The 20174-nt window shown below is 41.8% G+C and overlaps 1 protein-coding gene across 3 annotated transcripts in view; it reads left to right on the forward strand.

Annotated features, from left to right (window-relative positions):
- The window catches only part of LOC126183422 (organic cation transporter protein), a 674060-nt gene that overhangs the window by 614102 nt on the left and 39784 nt on the right, over positions 1-20174 (forward strand). For all 3 annotated transcript variants that reach the window (XM_049925375.1, XM_049925374.1, XM_049925376.1), the window contains exon 5: positions 15083-15240. In XM_049925375.1, the coding sequence (XP_049781332.1) occupies positions 15083-15240 (158 nt within the window). The remainder of the gene's footprint in view (positions 1-15082; positions 15241-20174) is intronic.

Raw genomic sequence — 20174 nt, forward strand, 5'->3', positions numbered from 1 at the left:
GGCGGTGCACAAATGCTGCGCAGCTAGCGCCATTCGACGGCCAACACCGCGGTTCCTGGTGTGTCCGCTGTGCCGTGCGTGTGATCATTGCTTGTACAGCCCTCTCGCAGTGTCCGGAGCAAGTATGGTGGGTCTGACACACCGGTGTCAATGTGTTCTTTTTTCCATTTCCAGGAGTGTATTTCATACACAGCCAGTAACTCAGATTGAACATGGACCATTTGATTTTGAGACCATGAGTTTCTTAGAGAAGAAGTGGAGAGACTGTATTTCGCCTGCAGCAGCTTGTTGTAGGACCACCCCAATGGCCAGTCTGCTAGTGTCCACAGTGGCTGTGAGTTGTGCGTCTGGTATGCAGTGTGCTAGTGTGGCCGCTTTCATGATGCCGACTTTGACAGTTTGCATGGCAGGAGTCCACTCAAGTTTTCTCTTGCCTTATACATTCGACCTGGCAAGAGCATCTGTGAGCAGGTCTGAATCTCCACTGCATGCGACAGGTGACATTGGTAAAAGTTAAGGATGGCTAGAAAGCGCCAGAAGTCATTTTAAGTTTGTGGGAGTGGTAACTGTAGAATGAGTTTCTTCTGTTTAGATGTGGGTTTCATGCCTTTGGCATTGACGATGTGTCCAATGAAAGTTACTTCACTTCTACACAACTGAGATTTTTCTTCTTTAATGATGACCCTCACATCTTGGAGGGTGGTGAGAACGAGTTTGAGCTTTTTTATTTTCCTGGTTGTTGGCAGGAAAGATTAAGAAACCCTGAGTAACAGTTCGGTTTGAAGAGAACTGCGTCGATAAGACGTTGTTAGGTGTGGGTCGCGTTTTTCAATCTGTAGAGCATGAAAAGAAATTTGAAGAGGCTGAAAGGTGTCATGATAACCGTCTTGGTGACGTCACCTGGGTGCGTTGGTAATTGAAGTTAAGCCTTTTTGCAGTCGATAACATTAAAACCAGTCGCACCCACAAGGTAACGTGTAAAGTCTTGAATGTAAGGTATGGGTAACTGTCATGTATTTCACCAGTATTTTTTGTGACCAGTTTTATGTGTGAGGTCCAGGAGCTGTCCGAAAAGAGAACTATACCCAATTGTTACAATTCATCGATTGCTGTTTTTGCTGCCAGTAGAAGACCCAAGGCCAGCAGGTATGCCTTGTGCCAAATTGGAGGGCCAGGTCGTGAGAATGCTGTGTGTTGTGCTATTCCAAATGGTGCACTGACGGATCTTCACTCATGATTTGGATGTGAGAGACATTAGTGATACACTGAGAACCGAGGTAGACGGCACTATACTAACCTATGAGTGGTGCAGTGTGGCAAGTGCGCCGGTGGCGTATCTGCTTGATGTGGAGGCGATGAGGTGTGTTCTATATATGCAGAGGTGGCAGAGAGCCTTTTGTACAGCTAATGTGCATGTGCAAGTTATGCAGATATGTTGTGTGCAAGTTATACAGATATGTTGTGAAGGTGTTGGAGTAGAATATCATTTTCAGCACAGAGCATCTCCAATTCTTTGCGTGTTATCAGGCAATGCTGATGTGTCTTCATGGTAGCATTGATGGTCACCGAGCATTGTTTCTTGATCACAGAGTGTGCGTCACCTTTGTGGCTAGGAAGACTTTACACCCTGCATTGTCTTTAGTGGTATCAGGGCACAATTCCTCGTCGATAACACTAAACTGGCCCTTCCTGGATTAATTTTTCATCGATAACACTGAGCTGCCATTCCTGGATTGGTTCATCTGTCCCTATGCGCGTATCTAAGAACGTGTTGCGCCTGCTCGTGGCAATGGTGATCCAGAGTTCTCCTTGACCATCGCCAGTGATTATGATGGTCGCTGTCATGAAGACTTCTTTTGTGAGCCTGAATATCTCTTTGCAATCGACAAAAGCTTCACAATTTAACTGTGCATCTCGATTGACGACTGGAGCTCGTCTCGTTGATGACAGTGGAATAACAATTTCTTCAGTGACAAACAACCGCCCAGAGCAATATTTGTTTTGTGTACCTGTTGGAATAGCTTTGCCAGTCTGGAGCTCTGATCTTCCATAGCCTATGACAGTTTGTGACGCTGGCAACAAGCACAATCTGACGCCGGCCGCGGTGGTCTAATGGTTCTAGGCGCTCAGTCCGGAACCGCGGGACTGCTACGGTCGCAGGTTCGAATCCTGCCTCGGGCATGGATGTGTGTGATGTCCTTAGGTTAGTTAGGTTTAAGTAGTTCTAAGTTCTAGGGGACTGATGACCACAGATGTTAAGTCCCATAGTGCTCAGAGCCATTTGAACCATTTCGAACCAAGCACAATCTGAGAATAACCCTATGATTACATTCTGATAAAATAACAAATTCGAGTGGCTGTGTTCAGCCATTGGTAGTTATTCTTGCAATACACGTCCCTGTTTGCTGGATGTATGTATAGTTTGTAACTTTCACCGCAAGCTATTTCATATCACAGAACATGGTATTCTTTAGTTGACAGCGATAAGCGTCCGGCATTACAGAAAGGGATATCCCTCAGTGAGCTAGTGACCGGAGAGATTGGCCATCGATGATGACGTCAGTGAGATTTTCTGATATCTTGGTGACTGTCATCTATGCAGGATTTTCGTCTACGAAAACCCCACTTCTATAGATGGTCGCCTTACTTAATTTTCCTGAAGTCAGTTAGCTAGGCGAGCAGCTAGTACCTCTGAATCGCGACAGGGAGCGGCTGTGGCGTGTTGAAGAGCTATCTCTTCCACTGTATAGCGATGGGCTTCCCAACGGTGTGTGGCGGAGGGCACTTTACGTGCCACTGTCATTACCTTCCTTTCCTGTTCCAGTCACGTATGGTTCGCGGGAAGAACGACTACCGGAAAGCCTCCGTGCGCGCTCGAAACCCTCTAATTTTATATTCGTGATCTCCTCGGGAGGTATAAGTAGGGGGAAGCAATATATTCGATACCTCATCCAGAAACGCACCCTCTCGAAACTTGGACAGCAAGCTACACCGCGATGCAGAGTGCCTCTCTTGCAGAGTCTGCCACTTGAGTTTGCTGAACACCTCCGTAACGCTATCACGCTTACCAAATAACCCTGTGACGAAATGCGCCGCTCTTCTTTGGATATTTTCTATCTCCTCCGTCAACCCGATCTGGTACGGATCCCACACTGATGAGCAATACTCAAGTATAGGTCGAACGAGTGTTTTGTAAGCCACCTCCTTTGTTGATGGACTACATTTTCTAAGGACTCTCCCAATGAATCTTAACCTGGCACCCGCCTTACCAACAATTAATTTTATATGATCATTCCACTTCAAATCGTTCCGCATGCATACTCCCAGATATTTCACAGAAGTAACTGCTACCAGTGTTTGTTCCGCTATCATATAATCATACAATAAGGGATCCTTCTTTCTATATATTCGCAATACATTACATTTGTCTATGTTAAGGGTCAGTTGCCACTCCCTGCACCAAGTCCCTATCCGCTGCAGATCTTCCTGCATTTCGCTGCAATTTTCTAATGCTGCAACTCCTCTGTATACTACAGCATCATCCGCGAAAAGCCGCATGGAACTTCCGACACTATCTACTAGGTCTGGCTGCGTAGTAGTCTTCAAAAACTCGCCTTCTTTCTTCGCAGTACATTCAATGTGTGCAGGTCGTCCAATGTGGAAACACGCTGGGGTGTTGTCCTCTGTCTTCCAAATGTCTGTTCTTCTGTGGAGCCTTCTGCTTGACATAGGAGTTGATTTTACGTGTGTTGTTGGAGTGCTGGGTTGTCGTTAGATGGCTGCAACGTAAGTGCAATTACGCTGAGTCCATTCTTCCTTACGCGTTCTGGTGACGAGGTCGCCTACGTCGGGGGTCAAGAGGCAGTCACTTCCTTCACCCTCCAGTTCCTAGCTAAAAAAACATAGTGTAGTAAGGTGTTTCTCTCTCAATAAAATGATTTAAAAGTCGGTTTTACGTAGGTTTTTAACAGGAGCAGAACTGGAACTTTTCTATAGTTACACTCCTGGAAATGGAAAAAAGAACACATTGACACCGGTGTGTCAGACCCACCATACTTGCTCCGGACACTGCGAGAGGGCTGTACAAGCAATGATCACAGGCACGGCACAGCGGACGCACCAGGAACCGCGGTGTTGGCCGTCGAATGGCGCTAGCTGCGCAGCATTTGTGCACCGCCGCCGTCAGTGTCAGCCAGTTTGCCGTGGCATACGGAGCTCCATCGCAGTCTTTAACACTGGTAGCATGCCGCGACAGCGTGGACGTGAACCGTATGTGCAGCTGACGGACTTTGAGCGAGGGCGTATAGTGGGCATGCGGGAGGCCGGGTGGACGTACCGCCGAATTGCTCAACACGTGGGGCGTGAGGTCTCCACAGTACATCGATGTTGTCGCCAGTGGTCGGCGGAAGGTGCACGTGCCCGTCGACCTGGGACCGGACCGCAGCGACGCACGGATGCACGCCAAGACCGTAGGATCCTACGCAGTGCCGTAGGGGACCGCACCGCCACTTCCCAGCAAATTAGGGACACTGTTGCTCCTGGGGTATCGGCGAGGACCATTCGCAACCGTCTCCATGAAGCTGGGCTACGGTCCCGCACACTGTTAGGCCGACTTCCGCTCACGCCCCAACATCGTGCAGCCCGCCTCCAGTGGTGTCGCGACAGGCGTGAATGGAGGGACGAATGGAGACGTGTCGTCTTCAGCGATGAGAGTCGCTTCTGCCTTGGTGCCAATGATGGTCGTATGCGTGTTTGGCGCCGTGCAGGTGAGCGCCACAATCAGGACTGCATACGACCGAGGCACACAGGGCCAACACCCGGCATCATGGTGTGGGGAGCGATCTCCTACACTGGCCGTACACCACTGGTGATCGTCGAGGGGACACTGAATAGTGCACGGTACATCCAAACCGTCATCGAACCCATCGTTCTACCATTCCTAGACCGGCAAGGGAACTTGCTGTTCCAACAGGACAATGCACGTCCGCATGTATCCCGTGCCACCCAACGTGCTCTAGAAGGTGTAAGTCAACTACCCTGGCCAGCAAGATCTCCGGATCTGTCCCCCATTGAGCATGTTTGGGACTGGATGAAGCGTCGTCTCACGCGGTCTGCACGTCCAGCACGAACGCTGGTCCAACTGAGGCGCCAGGTGGAAATGGCATGGCAAGCCGTTCCACAGGACTACATCCAGCATCTCTACGATCGTCTCCATGGGAGAATAGCAGCCTGCATTGCTGCGAAAGGTGGATATACACTGTACTAGTGCCGACATTGTGCATGCTCTGTTGCCTGTGTCTATGTGCCTGTGGTTCTGTCAGTGTGATCATGTGATGTATCTGACCCCAGGAATGTGTCAATAAAGTTTCCCCTTCCTGGGACAATGAATTCACGGTGTTCTTATTTCAATTTCCAGGAGTGTAGTAACAAGTTGCCATTCGTCTTTCTAAATATTAAAAATACTCCACAACCCCAGATCTAGTCTTCCCCCCCTACCAACTATCGCATGGGCACCCATTGCTGACGACGGAGATTGACACTAATGGCGGATACATCTCTTCTTCAACATTCTCTATTACCTCCTGCTTTATGAGGTCGACATTCATGGCTCTTATACCTTGCGTGATCATCTGACATTCCAGGATGCCATACGCTGCTGTATTTCTTATCTTACGAATTGGTGTATGAAAGGGGCGAGCCCATGGTGGTCTTCCACTACTGCCATAGTGGCCACATTCGGCAGACGGTCATATCTTTTTCGTCCACCTCGTTTGTGTTACATTTCCTCAATTCCCTGGTGCCACATGATGAATTCCTCTCTTGTGACATACTTACCAGAAGAGTTCGGTACATGTCTTCTGCAGCTCATTTCATCAAGTGTGAGATGTTGTCAGTTTCTATCATGTCAGGATTCGCGATGTGGCGTAAGGAGGAGGATATTAGTGTTTAACGTCCCGTCGACAACGAGGTCATTAGAGACGGAGCGCAAGCCCGGGTGAGGGAAGGATGGAGAAGGAAATCGGCCGTGTCCTTTCGAAGGAACCATCCCGGCATTTGCCTGAAGCGATTTAGGGAAATCACGGAAAACCTAAATCAGGATGGCCGGAGACGGGATTGAACCGTCGTCCTCCCGAATGTGAGTCCAGTGTGCTAACCACTGCGCCACCTCGCTCGGTTTGGCGTAAGGCTGAAACATTCTGTGTGTACCACTGTATCGCTTCCCCATGATGTTGGTCCCTGTTCTTCGGTTTTTCTTCCTGTAAGTGTACTTGCTGCTGATCGTCACCTAACGTTTTCTTCCATTTGTCCTGGAACTTTTACCAGCTGTTGAGCCTCTACGTTTTTCCTAACCACTAATGGCCTGTGCCATCCAAGGAGAAGTAAACATTTGCAAAACACCTTGTGTCATCCCACCTGTTGTATTTGTCGACTTGATCGAATACTTTCAGCCATTTTTGTCCGTTCCTAACCAGTGTCTCCGCAAACATCTGATGGATGCCTGATGTGCAACTGACTTTCTGCTGTTTTGGAGTCCATCTCTTTCCTGAATGTAAGCATCTTAAGAACGATACAATGCTTATAATTCGGTTTCTGTCCGTCTAGGCGACGGCTCTTCCATTGTCTAATTGAAGCCATAGTGATATAGATGTTATGGAGCTCCCAACGTCTCCACCAACCAGTGGCACGTCTAAACCACAATCAAGGCTAAATCCGAAGGCAACGTAGCTAAAGAATTTAAACACTTAGCACAGCAAGTACGTTTATTACTTACACCAACGCAAAGTCAGAACAGAACTGACCCCCACGGTGGCGAGTGCAGCTATTTATACAAACATCAGATATTTCAGAATGCTGGTGTTCATACAAACGAATATTCCAGAGCATACAAACATTACAAAACATAAGATATTTCAAGAACCTTCCACATAAGTAAAATACTAAAAAACACATAACTGCAGATGAGTGGGTCTGAACTGGCAAACCCCAGCACACAAGCTAGTGACACCAATCACTATGCTACACTGCATGCAACACAGCCTGTAGCAGTATCAGCTCTTACATTAAAACTGTTGTGCTGTTACTCATTAAGTAATAAACTTATGATCGCTATTTTTGAAGCAAAACAAAGAAAAATTAATAATGTAATAATAAAGAGTTTATTTGTCCTCTACATAACCCCGACAAAATATTACCTGTAAATATAAAAATACATACAAAGTGAATTGTCAAGCTCTGTATGGCCTTCTGTTCCTAAAAAAAAATTTAAGCCTTTTAACTAAGATGGTTAATACGGAACAACTGATTTCTCATCAGATCACTAATTCTGCTCCTAATTAAGAGAATAATGATTATGCTACCTTTGAATGGTGAAGATACTGTCCCTCTAATCTCAGCCATTGAGCAGAGGAACAATTTTGGTAAACAGCTGAAAATCATATTTGCCTACTTATTACAATAAATTGACTAATTTTTATAAACAAGATCAATATTTTAATTTCATTATTATTAATGAAAACCTAAAATAATAATAAAATTAGAATAATAAATAACGAAATGCAATATAATAGAGGAAGATAGCTGCTTTAAAGCATACTGTTATATTCAGTACTTAATAAATTATTAGAATTTATCCCCTAAAGAACGAACAGGTTGCAATGATTAATTTCAAAATTTAAATAACAAGAAAATTCACCAAAAAAATTATTTTTTCCTGGAGAAGATAGATATCATAGAAGATGACTGACATTTAATTTCTTCAATTAATACAGTAATGATTATAACACATTAACTATGAATTAACTGTAAAATCAACCTAAATAGAGGTTAGTAAGTATATTCTGCCTTTTCAACAACCCCAAACACAAAGTGCACAGTAGGCAAAATTACTAAATGGAAAATTATTGTATGATGATCCACTTACATGAATAACAAACAATAATAAAATAAATGTATTCTCCAAAAGATACTAGACTATCAGTTATTATTTATTATATACTATACCTGTAAGTGTTGTTTATCGTCTTAATACTTTAATTTCTCATGGGATGACAATAAAATGTGATGAATGAATTTTAAACATTTCCCTATGAAATGAATATTCAAAGAAATTTTGGCTTCAGGTCCCAGAGTTCTTCAAATATATGTGATATGCTCATACAATTAATTTTATAAATCCAGTTGATAAAATAGAATAGTTTATTCCTGATGTACTAAATATTTTCCACTTTCTTGTCAAACAGTATGTGAAGTAACATAAAACCCTGATAAAATTAATGTACAAGCTTCTACATAACCAAAAAAATCGAAACAAATGTTTGTAGAACGGGAATCACTAACTCCTACCAGTTCAAAGAAAGATGTGTTTAAGTTTTGGTCAGTTAATAATATTATTACATAGCATTCTAGTATAGGTAATGTTAGAAGATGAAGGGATGTAATAGATACTGATAAAGCAAATAATGGTATTTGATCAGTCATCATACTTTTGAGTATGTCTTAGTTACTGTTCCAATAAAGTTAATTGCACCTAAAATCGACGAAACACTTGGAAAATCTAATTAAGAAATTATAATGGCTTTTAGTATTTCTTCATGACCAATAGCACTTGCCAGTGGTGGAGAAACGTTTCATTCTTTACCAGCACCATTGTCTGTTATAGAAGATTTAAGAAAATTGCTAATGGTATTGGAAAATTTAAAAACATTGTGGTTTTTTTTTTTTTTTTTTTTTTTTTTTTGTAGAAGTTCAATATCTGGTGCCTGATTATTAATGCTGAAAAACACTTAACAAACCCACCTACTATAAAGAACATTATTAATGTCTGAGCTGTAGTAATTACAGTACATTATATGTTTGATAAGCCCCAGTTATAGATATAAAATGATCTAGTTTGGCCTCAGTAAATACTCTTACTGATATTCTGACTATTTCTGCCCAGGCTATAATTAAAAAAAATGAAGTACTGATCTCCTTATACATTCTTGAGAAGAATTATTTTTTAAGCAAGATAGCTTATGTATTTGGTCTTGTGTTGTAACGTTACTTCTGGAAAATATTTCTCTCTTGCCATGAAATATATTTTATATTCAAGTGTGATTCTATACTGCAATTCTTGAGGTGTAAATTTCCACTAAGACTTAAAAGATTGGCCTTTTAATTATTGTTTTTAGGATTATTACTTTGCTGCAAATAAGTCCTTAACATAGAGTGATTAAAGTCAGTCTTGACATCACTTCTAGTGTTGAAATTATAACTATTATTGGTAGGTTAAAACTGGATTACAGAGTTTTAATGTTTATTGATCATAAACTTTCTGCATATGATATAATAAGGGCAGAAATCAAATTAATATATAACCATATAGTGTAACATTTGTTAATACCACTGTAACTGTTATTAAGGTGGCTGATTGTATAACAACTCATTTTTGTTGAAATCCAAGAAATGATGATAATCCACGTAATGTGAATAAAAATAAGAATAGTGTAAATGTAATTTCTGCTTTTTGCTATTTAATTTAGAATTATGAAATACAGATTTACTGTTTTAATATTATGACTACAATTAATTCTAATTATGAATAGCTAACAAAATATTTTGTCTTACAATTAGTGACCTAATTATTCATTCTAATTGTCAAGTGTATGGGTGTATTAAATATTGCCACAGTGGTCCTAATATATCAGTAACAATTTTTAGAATTTCAGTTGCAAAAATGAAAGTTTTTATTTGATAACAGTAAGATAAAACTATTATTGGAGCAGTTATTTTGTCATGCGTTAAACAAGTGATTAATATTGATGCCTTCATAACTGTGCCAATCAAAACTGAAACAGTACACCTCCAATTTTCAATAATAATGTATATTTTAGTATTATTGACAGAACTGATTCTCTTTCCCACCCTTATGATTATTTTACCTATGAGAACTTTCCTGCAACATCTACACTATCTAATAGCTCTCTTCCCCCCAAACATCATGTGAGCCCTGCTTTGTTACTATTCAAAATCTAAATCCTCTTTGCTATGTTGCATTGTTTATCCATATTTCTTCCTAAATTTTCCCACTCATCTATGTTATGCACACCCTTCACTGGTGGTGACCAACCTGGTGACATGTGACTTTTGTGACACCGTGTAGCAATGGTTGCTATTGTTACGACTGCGCCACACGCTGTTCTACATACATCCCGTCTCCCAGATCACAGCTACAACACTTTCCAGTGACTGACCACCACATTTAACCATCAAATCCACTCATCCCTCCTCAGTCATTGCTCCTGTCAGAATTTCATGTCTTTCCTTCTTTCCAGCATGTAATCAAATATCCACATGCCACAAATCCATCCTATTGCTCCTGGCACAACTTCTTCTGTCCTTTTTACTCCATGATCTTACACTATATCATCCAGTTCCCTTATAACTACCCAACACTTCCACTCACCCATTTCCTGCATCATTTCCCATTTCCCAGCACCGTCCATATTCCAATCAACCCCTGCTCCATTTTTCTGCACCAGTTCAGGAAAGTATCCCTGTCCCTGGCTAAAACTCAGTCCCACATCTTGAGTCTTAAATCCTGTCTAAATTATGAAAAACCCCAATAGCCTAACAGTAAAAATTTCCTTCTCTGGATCCCACCATTCCTTTCACAGTGATATTCACAGTTTCATATCCCACCAACTCCACTGCAGAAATGCCTCTCCATGTCATAGGCCTACACATCTCAAAACTAAATCTACTCCCTCAACAAGATACTGCTGCTGTGCTATCCTTACTACTTACTAAGCATCTCAGAAATAGAAACCTTTGCACTCCAACACCTGGAAGAACTTCCCAGACACAATCTCTATCAATTGTCTAACCTGTGGACACCTTACTCCCACCTTGGAAAACCAATATCCATCAACACTTATCCTACTCACAGTGAAACTCCTCATTGACTCCTCATAGCACCCAGATTCTATCTAGCTGACCTCTGCAGTTCATCAGATCCTTGAAAACTCCCTCCAAGCACCCCATAAAACCTAGAAACTAGACAAACTCAAAACACTGTTGTTAACCCTTCTGCCAAAGAAATATCAGTGCTATCCAAAGGCCTCACCTTCAGTTCCACACACAAGTTTAATGATGTTGTACTCTTCAAAGGCCTACTCTCCTTCTCCCAATCCCTACTGGAAACACTTCTTTGCTGCCAATGCCTCCATTCAAAGTCAATCTCATCCCAACACTGAACTTTGTCAGTCTCAGTTCATACCACCATCGAATCATAACAGTCCCCCTCCTCCCTCCCCCCCCTCACCTCCCACCAAACCACTCCCTTGTCACCTTCTAGAAATTCCCTACATCCAACTTGGCCTCACCATCCTTCCTCAGATTCCTTCTCAAGAACACTAAGCTATCTGTAGAAGAAAGGACAGCCATAAACAACCCAAAAACGGATCCTGACCTAATCATCCTCCCTGCAGACAAAGTATCCACCACTGTCATGATGAGTTGCAGTGGCTACCTGACAGGCCTCCACCAACAGTCTGACTCCTTCATCTACAATATCCCATCACATACCTTCAACATATCCTCCACTCCCTACTGAAAACCCATGCACCCTTCCCAGAACCTTTCCTGCAAGTCCATCTCTCTCTTAATCCCAACAACAACCCCCACATTCACCTTCTATATTCTCTCCAAAATCTACAAACCCAATGTTCCTGGACACCCACTTGTAGTTGGCTGTTGTGCTCCCATGGGAAGACGTTCCACTCCTGTTGACCAACACCTCAACCAATTCCCCAGAAACTAGCCTCCCTCAGCAAAGATACTAATCACTTCCATCACCTCTTTACCTCCTGAATTAACACTTGTCACTGTTGACGACACTGAATATACACCAATATCCCTCATGCCCATGGCCTTGCTGCCATCAAACTCTATCTCTCCAATGTCATTCAGACTCCATACCCACCACCTCATTCCTTATACACCTTACCAACTTCATCCTGAGTCTCAATTACCTTCCCTTTGAAGGGAAGGTGTTCAAACAAATCCATGGCACACCCATGGACACCCACATATCACCCTCCTATGCCAAAATATTTATAAGCTATCTAGAGAAAACCTTTCTAGCCTCCCAAAACTCTCAACCCCTAGTCCGGTTTAGGTTCATTGATGTTATCTTCATGATCTGGACTCAGGGCCAAACTACAACAATCCTCATTCCTTTACAACCTCAACACCTTCTCTCCCATCCTCTTCACCTGATCCTCCTCTACCCAACACAACACCTTTCTTGACATCAACCTCCATTTCTCAGATGGTTCCAGCAACACGTATGTGCACATGAAACCTACTAAACACCAACAGCACCTGTATTTTGACACTTGCCATCCTTTGTACACCAAATAATCCTTCCTATACAGCCTAGCCACCCATGGACAACGTATCTGCAGGGATGAGAACTCCCTTGCACAGTATTCTGACATCATCACAGAGGCCTTCCCAAATCCCTCAAACCTAGTCCACATACAGATTTCCCATGTCATATCCTCATATGTCCTCAATCCTTCCACCACCGCCAAGTGTCAGCTACAAGAGAACACTTCCTCATTACCCAGTATCATCTTCAACTGGAACAACTGAACCATGTCATTTGCCAGAGCATTGATTACCTCTCATTATGCCAAAAAATGAGGGACATTCCACTGAAGATCCTTCTCAGCCCTCCTAAAATGGTGTTCAGTCACCCATCCAACCTACACATCGTCCTTGTCCATTCCTAAGCCACTCGCACTCCCAACTCCTTGCTTCATGGATCATATTCCTGTGGCAGACCATGGTGCAAGACCTGCACCTCCTACTCCAGTCCTGTCACAGCTTATCTAACACCACAAAGGCCATGCCACCTTGAAAGCAGCCATACCCAATACCAGCTCCACTACAAACACTTCTAACAACCCTACCACAACAAAGGTAAAAAATTAATTATGATTGTGTTGTTGCTCACGCTGCTAAATATTGCATTTTTGGGCACCAACAGAGTTATATTATGTGGCAGGTGTCATTATAGCACAGTTAATAACGTCATTTCTTGAAATAATGGATAAACTAGGCACTCATCTTTTCGTGTTTACCACACTGGTCTCGATGTGAACTCATGGCTCAATCATCGAAAATCTGGGTAGTGATGATTCCTAGCTCAGATGCAAAGAGGCCTAGGTGTTATTTTGTGATATTCAAAAGTTTTATAGATGTGTTTCGTAAACCATTCTTGAAGATTAAACTTTTGCAAGTTAGGACAATGGTGATGTAAAAAAGTAATCAGCACTCCGAATTTAAGTTAACACTTCTTTTTTATTACTTTTGTTGCAATATCACGTAAATCATTCCAAAACATCACTTCACAATATAAAACATACTTGAAACTATCTTCCTCACTGTTAAAGTTCACATTTCATAAACTGACTACAATTTACGTCTTTTTAACATGATGACCAAAGCTTGACACTCTAATAACCGCTTACATGCCCAAACATCAGAGTTACAAGTACGTCAAAGATCATAGTGACAAAAGAAAGAATACACATAAGAATGATATCATTGCAATATATACATATCGATGTATCGAAGTACCTCTACATTAATTAAATCAAATCTGAATGTTGTCACAGAAATATGTTAACTACTTTACAGAAACACAGTAGAATATTGCTGGTATCAAGAGGTTGAGGTGAGGTGCTGTAATGGTTATGTAACTCAAGTACCATTACACACTGCACAGTTTTTTTTATCTTGGTATGACTATCAACCATCTGTCCACCATAATGCCAAACTGTTGCCAAGAACCAAGTTGACCACCTGCTGTCACAATATGTACGACATGCTCAATTTTAATGATTGACCCAATACCAGCATTTCATAAACTGACTACAATTTGCGTCTTTTTAACAGGATGACCAAAGCTTGACACTCTAATAACTGCTTACGTGCCCAAACATCAGAGTTACAAGTACGTCAAAGATCATAGTGACAAAAGAAAGAATACACATAAGAATAATATCATTGCAATATATACATATCGATGTATCAAAGTACCTCTACATTAATTAAATCAAATCTGAATGTTGTCACAGAAATATGTTAACTGTTTTACAGAAACACAGTAGAATATTGCTGGTATCGAGAGGTTGAGGTGAGGTGCCGTAATGGTTATGTAACTCAAGTACCATTACACACTGCACAGTTTTTTTATCTTGGTATGACTATCAACCATCTGTCCACCATAATGCCAAACTGTTGCCAAGAACCAAGTTGACCACCTGCTGTCACAATATGTACGACATGCTCAATTTTAATGATTGCTTCACAACCTGAGCCATCTGGATCTTCCCCTCCACCACCAGCTTCCCTGAAGTATGCAGGTGTGAGTTATCCTTGTAACACATCCTCCACTCCAATATTAATATTGGCCTTAGCCTGTAGTAACCCACTGTCTCTGCACCCTCCTCCCAACTGTTTCCTCTTCCCCTGTCTTGTCATACCCTCTCAATTAATGTTCCCACATCATCTTCAGTATGTGCCGCTCTCTACCAACACCTACAATCCTGCATTACATGGCTAGCTGCTATACCTGCCAATCCTCCCTCCCACGTAACTAACTGACAATCTCACCAAGTGGCCACCTTCCTCTGAGCTGCTTGCTACAAATGTGCCTATTGACAACTCAGTGCTTCTGCTTTTCTATGAGTAGTCTCCTTGAAGAGACAGATATTTATATTCCAAAGTTGTTGTAGTTTGTCACCTGTATCAGCTCATTCAATTTTTGAATCACCCTGTATAAAAATAATGTTAATTTATACATCTGAATGTTAACCGGGGCAAGTATTGTATAAATTCCATCTGTAATTTTAGTATGATGATAGATTTTAGTGTACTCCCTGAAAACACTTGCAATTTTGCAATGTAACTTGAAAAATCCAGTTTTTAGTTTGTAAATATGTATAATGTGTTTAACAGATCACATAAATTGTATAGATAGGAAACACTTTTTTGTTGTATATTTCCTAATCTTCTTTGACACTTTTCTTAGGTTTGGACGAAAGACTATATTTTACCTCTCAGCAGTAATGCAGCTTCTTCTTGGTGTTGGAGTGGCATTTATACCTGAATACTATACATTCCTAGTAATAAGATTCCTATATGGAGTTTTTGGATCTGCAGGTTCCTACATCACAGGATTTGTAATGAGTAAGTAGTAAGAATATGTATCACATAATGCAATGAAATCAATTTAACTTTCACCTTTGATTAAATTATCCACTCTGTGGAATCATCTTTTGGTTGGTGACAAACTATGCAAATTTTCTAGCTGTATCTGAATCAAATATTTTCTCTGTAATTTCCTCCATTATTTATTTGTATGACCATTGATCTTTTTTTTTTTTACAAATCGCTGAGAGAAATAAAATACTCATTAACTGAACTAAACTCCATCAGAGTAGTGTGTGATTTGCTAAAATTTTTAAATCATCACAAGTTAACAAAATTTACTAAAAGAATCTTTTTCTTTATTGAACAGTCATCTTACTGGTTGAATACATAGCTTTCAGATCATTGACTGAATTACGTAGTGAAAGTCCATAAATATTTTATCAAGACATCTATCTTAAAATTTTCAGGGATTGCTATTGCAGGTTGCTGACAAATGGTCACTCAGAGTTGTCATTGGGTAGCTCATCTTTCAGGGACTTCGAACAGAGGTTAAAAACTCATGAAGGTGTTGCCATCAGACAGATGGTTGGTAGCATGCTGAGAGGCCTATGTCTAAAACTAAAGCTAGCACATCTGGACAGGGGCAGGATCCCAAGAACTGCTTGGAGGGTAGAGTTGTGGTGCAGTTTTCTGCAAGAGGCTCTCATGCTGCTCTCAGCATTCTGTTGTGTTATCATTTCCCCTTTCACTTTTGTTTCTTCAGTATTTGAAATTTAGATAATATTAGTATGTGATTCTCTAGTGGCAGGTTTTTCTCAAATATATGTTCTTCTCAAATGTTGAAGCACAATGACTCCACTGAGATTCTTTACCAAATTTAATCTCTGTTCTTTGTTCATGGTTTGCATCTGCCATTTATTAAAATTAATTCTGTAAAAATCTAGGTACTGAAAATCAATGTGCTAATTACTCTGAGACCTGATGAAAACTGAGCCTCTGGTTGAGCCAAACTTGAACCACTCAAGCAAAAATATTGTATATACATATTGTTGCAAACTCAAGAAAGTAGAATTTCCAAACAACAGAGCCCTAAACGTGGTGTGCATAATTTATGTTGCCAGCAATCCTTGGCTTTCCTTTGGCTGCAATTACACTTTTTTGAAAAGCTTGGAAAGAAAACACCAGAGATGATAAATACTCTTACTAGTTGACAAACCATGATATTGTCTATATTTTTACATGACATTTAAATGACATCTAGCAGAGGAAGATATGCTGATTTTGTGTCCTTCTCTCATAGAAAAACCGTGTCTTTATCATCAGTGTTTCCAAGATGTGGTGGCTAGGTGATCAATTGGTGGGTCTGAAAACTGTCTTGTAATAACAGGTGTCTCTTCTACTTCCATTCTTGATAGACGTTGGCTACTATTTCACATCCATTGATGGACAAGGACCAACAGAGTTTACTCTTCTCCTTTAAGTGCTCTATTAACCATATGAATGGATAAAAATGTAAACAAATAACTTGGCTCTTCTTTATTTCCTAGTTAACAACAATATGAAAATGATAAATTGCTACTCACCATATAGAGGTGGTGTTGACTTGTAGTCAGATGTGATGTGCAATGAAAATACTGCTAAACATTTAAGCTTTTTGGACAAGAAGTTTTTAAATCACATGACTGCTTTCAAAGCTACTGTGCCTTCGTGTGATAGGAGGTTCCTGTGACAGGACTGGAGTTGGTGGTAGTGGGAGGATGTATGGGACACATCTTGCATCAAGGTCAATTGCAAGGATATGAACCATGAGACAAGTGGTTTGGAGCAGAAATGGAGTAGGAATGGACAAGGATATTGTGTAAGTTCAGTGGGCAGTGGAATACCACGGTGGAGTTTGTAGGGAGGATAGTGGGTACAGTATTCCTCTTTTCAGGGCATGATGAGAGGTATTCAAAACCCTGGCAAAGAATGTGATCCAGTATTGAACCCTTCCTGACTCAGTTCCTCCTCCATCCAATCCATCCAACTGTGATCTATCCCCACTGCCCCCAAATCACTCCCTGTTAACTTTCCCGAATCTGTCAACATGGAAACCACCTTATATCCACAGAGAGAACCACACTCTTCCACCTAAAAACTGATCATGACCTTATAATGCTACTTGTTGACAAAAGCTCCACTGCTGTGGTTATGAACCACATTGATTTCCTGGCAGAGGGACTCCTCCAGCTCTCTGATACATCCACCAACATATTCTGTCATGGTGTCCCCATTCCAGAAATCCATCAGGATGTAATCCTTAGGTCTACTACTGAACCTCTCCCCTATCTCTCTCCCCACCCTCACCACTCACCACACTCCAGTCTTCTACATCCTTCCTAAAGTCCATGAACCCAACCACCCAGGATTCCATGTTGTGGCTGGTTATTGTGCCACCACTAAGAGAATCTCTGCTCTTGTGAACCTTCAGCAAATTACCCTTAACCTACCGCCCTATATAAAATAAACCACTCATTTCCTCCACGGACTCTCTACAGTGCCTGTTCCTGTTCCTCATATACTGCTCATCACTGTTGATGCTCTACACTAACATCCCCAATGCCCATGGCCTTGAACACAACTTTTCCCAATGCCAGATTGACTTCAAACCTCCTCCATGGTCATCATGATCAACTAGATCCCCACACTCAATTGCATTGAAGAGCCAAAGAAACTGCCTAGTATCGTGTAGGGCCCCCATGAGCATGCAGAACTACAGCAACACAATGTGGCATGGGCTCAACTAATGTCTGAAGTAGCACTGGAGGGAATTGACATCATGAATCCTGCTATGTTGTCCATAAATCCATAAGAGTACGAGGAGGTGAAGATCTCTTCTGAGCAGCACATTGCAAGGCAGCCCAGATATGCTCAATAGTGTTCATGCCTGGGGAGTTTCATGGCCAGAAGAAGTGTTTAAACTTGGAAGAGTGTTCCTGGAGCCACTCTGCAGCAATTATGGACGTGTGGGTGTCACATTGTCTTTCTGGAATTGCCCAAGTCTGTCGGAATGCACAACGGACATGAATGGAAGCAGGTGATCACACAGGATGCTTACGTATGTCTCACATGTCAGAGTCATATCTAGACATATCAGGAGTTCCATATCACTCCAACTGCACATGGCCCACACCATTATAGAGCCTTCATCAGCTTGAATAGTCCCCTGCTGACATGCAGGGCCCATGAATTCATGAGGTTGTTTCCATACTCACACACGTCCATCCACTCAATACAATTCGAAACAAGATTCATCAGACCAGGCAACATGTTTCCAGTCATCAGCAGTCCAATGTTGGTGCTGACAGGCCCAGGTGAGGTGTAAAGCTTTGTGTCATGTAGTCATCAATGGTACACAAGTTGGCCTTTGGCTCCAAAAGCCCATATTGAATGATGTTTCATTGAATAGTTCACACACTGACACTTGTTGATGTCCCAGGATTGAAATCTACAACAATTTGAGGAAGGGTTGCACTTCTGTCATGTTGAATGATTCTCTTCAGTCATTGTTGGTCATGTTCTTGCAGGATCTTTTTTCCATCCACAGTGATGTCAGAGATTTGATGTTTTGCCAGATTTCTGATATTCACAGTACACTCATGAAATGGTCATACAGGAAAATCCCCACTTCATCGCTACCTCAGAGATACTGTGTCCCATCACTTATGTGCCAACTATAACAACACGTTCGAACTCACTTAAATCTTGATAACCTGCCACTGTAGCAGCAGTAACTAATCTAACAACTGTGCCAGACACAAACTGTTTTATATGGGTGTTGCCAACTGCACCACCATTGTCTGCCTGTTTACATATGTCTGTATTTGAATACACATGTCTATACCAGTTTCTTTGGTGCTTCATTGTAGTTCTCCTTTGAAAGCATCACCTACAAACAGATCCATGGTACAACAATTGGCATATACATGGCACTGTACTATGTCAACCTATTCAATGGCCATACAGAGAAATCTCTCCTAACCACCCAGAATCCCAAACCCTTCAATTGGTTCAGATTCAGTGATGACATCTTAATAATCAGGACAGAAGGAGAGGACATACTACCTACTTTCCTCCAGAATGTCAGTACATTCTCCCCCACTCAGTTCATCTTGTCCTCCTTAACTCAACAAACCACCTTCCTCAACATTGACCTCCATCTCAAAGATGTTTTTGTCAGCATCTCCACTCACATCAAATCTACCAACTACCAACAACACCTCCACTTCAACAGCTGCCATCCATTCCATACCAAGATGTCCCTTCCTTACAGCCATGTTCGTTGCATCTGTAGTGATGAGCAGTGCCTCTTCAAGTATGTCAAGAACCTCAATGAGGCCTTCACAGATGAAAATTTCCCTCCCAACCTTGTCCAGAAGCAGATCTCCTGTGCCTTGTCTCTCCAATCAGCTACCATCTCCCACATATCCACTGTCAGGCCACAAAGTAGGGTTCCTCTCATGACTCAGTACAACCCAGGACTGGAGTAACTGAATCACATTCTCCACCAGGGTTTTGACTACCTCTCACCATGCCTTGAAACAAGGAATATCCTATCCACTATCCTCCTCACCACTCCCACAGTGGTATTCTGCTAACCATTCAACCCACGTGTCATCTTTGTCCATCTCTACTCCACCCCTGCTCCGAATCCCTTGCCTCATGGCTCAGATCCCTCCAACAGACCTAGCTGCAAGATGTGTTCCACACATCCTCCCACTAAAGCCTGCTCCAGTCCTGTAATAGGCACCTCCTATCCTGTCAGAGGCAGGGCTACTTGTGAAAGCAGTTGTGTGATCTACTAACTAAGCTGTAACCACTTAGCTGCTTCAGTGGGTTCCTGAAGCTCAAACTGTTAAGCAAAATTACTACCTTGAGGTTCTTGCTCTACAGAAAATAAAAAAAGACATTAAAAGGAACAAGATTCCTAT

The sequence above is a fragment of the Schistocerca cancellata genome, chromosome 4 (genome assembly GCF_023864275.1).
Source record: "Schistocerca cancellata isolate TAMUIC-IGC-003103 chromosome 4, iqSchCanc2.1, whole genome shotgun sequence".
Classification (NCBI taxonomy): domain Eukaryota; kingdom Metazoa; phylum Arthropoda; class Insecta; order Orthoptera; family Acrididae; genus Schistocerca; species Schistocerca cancellata.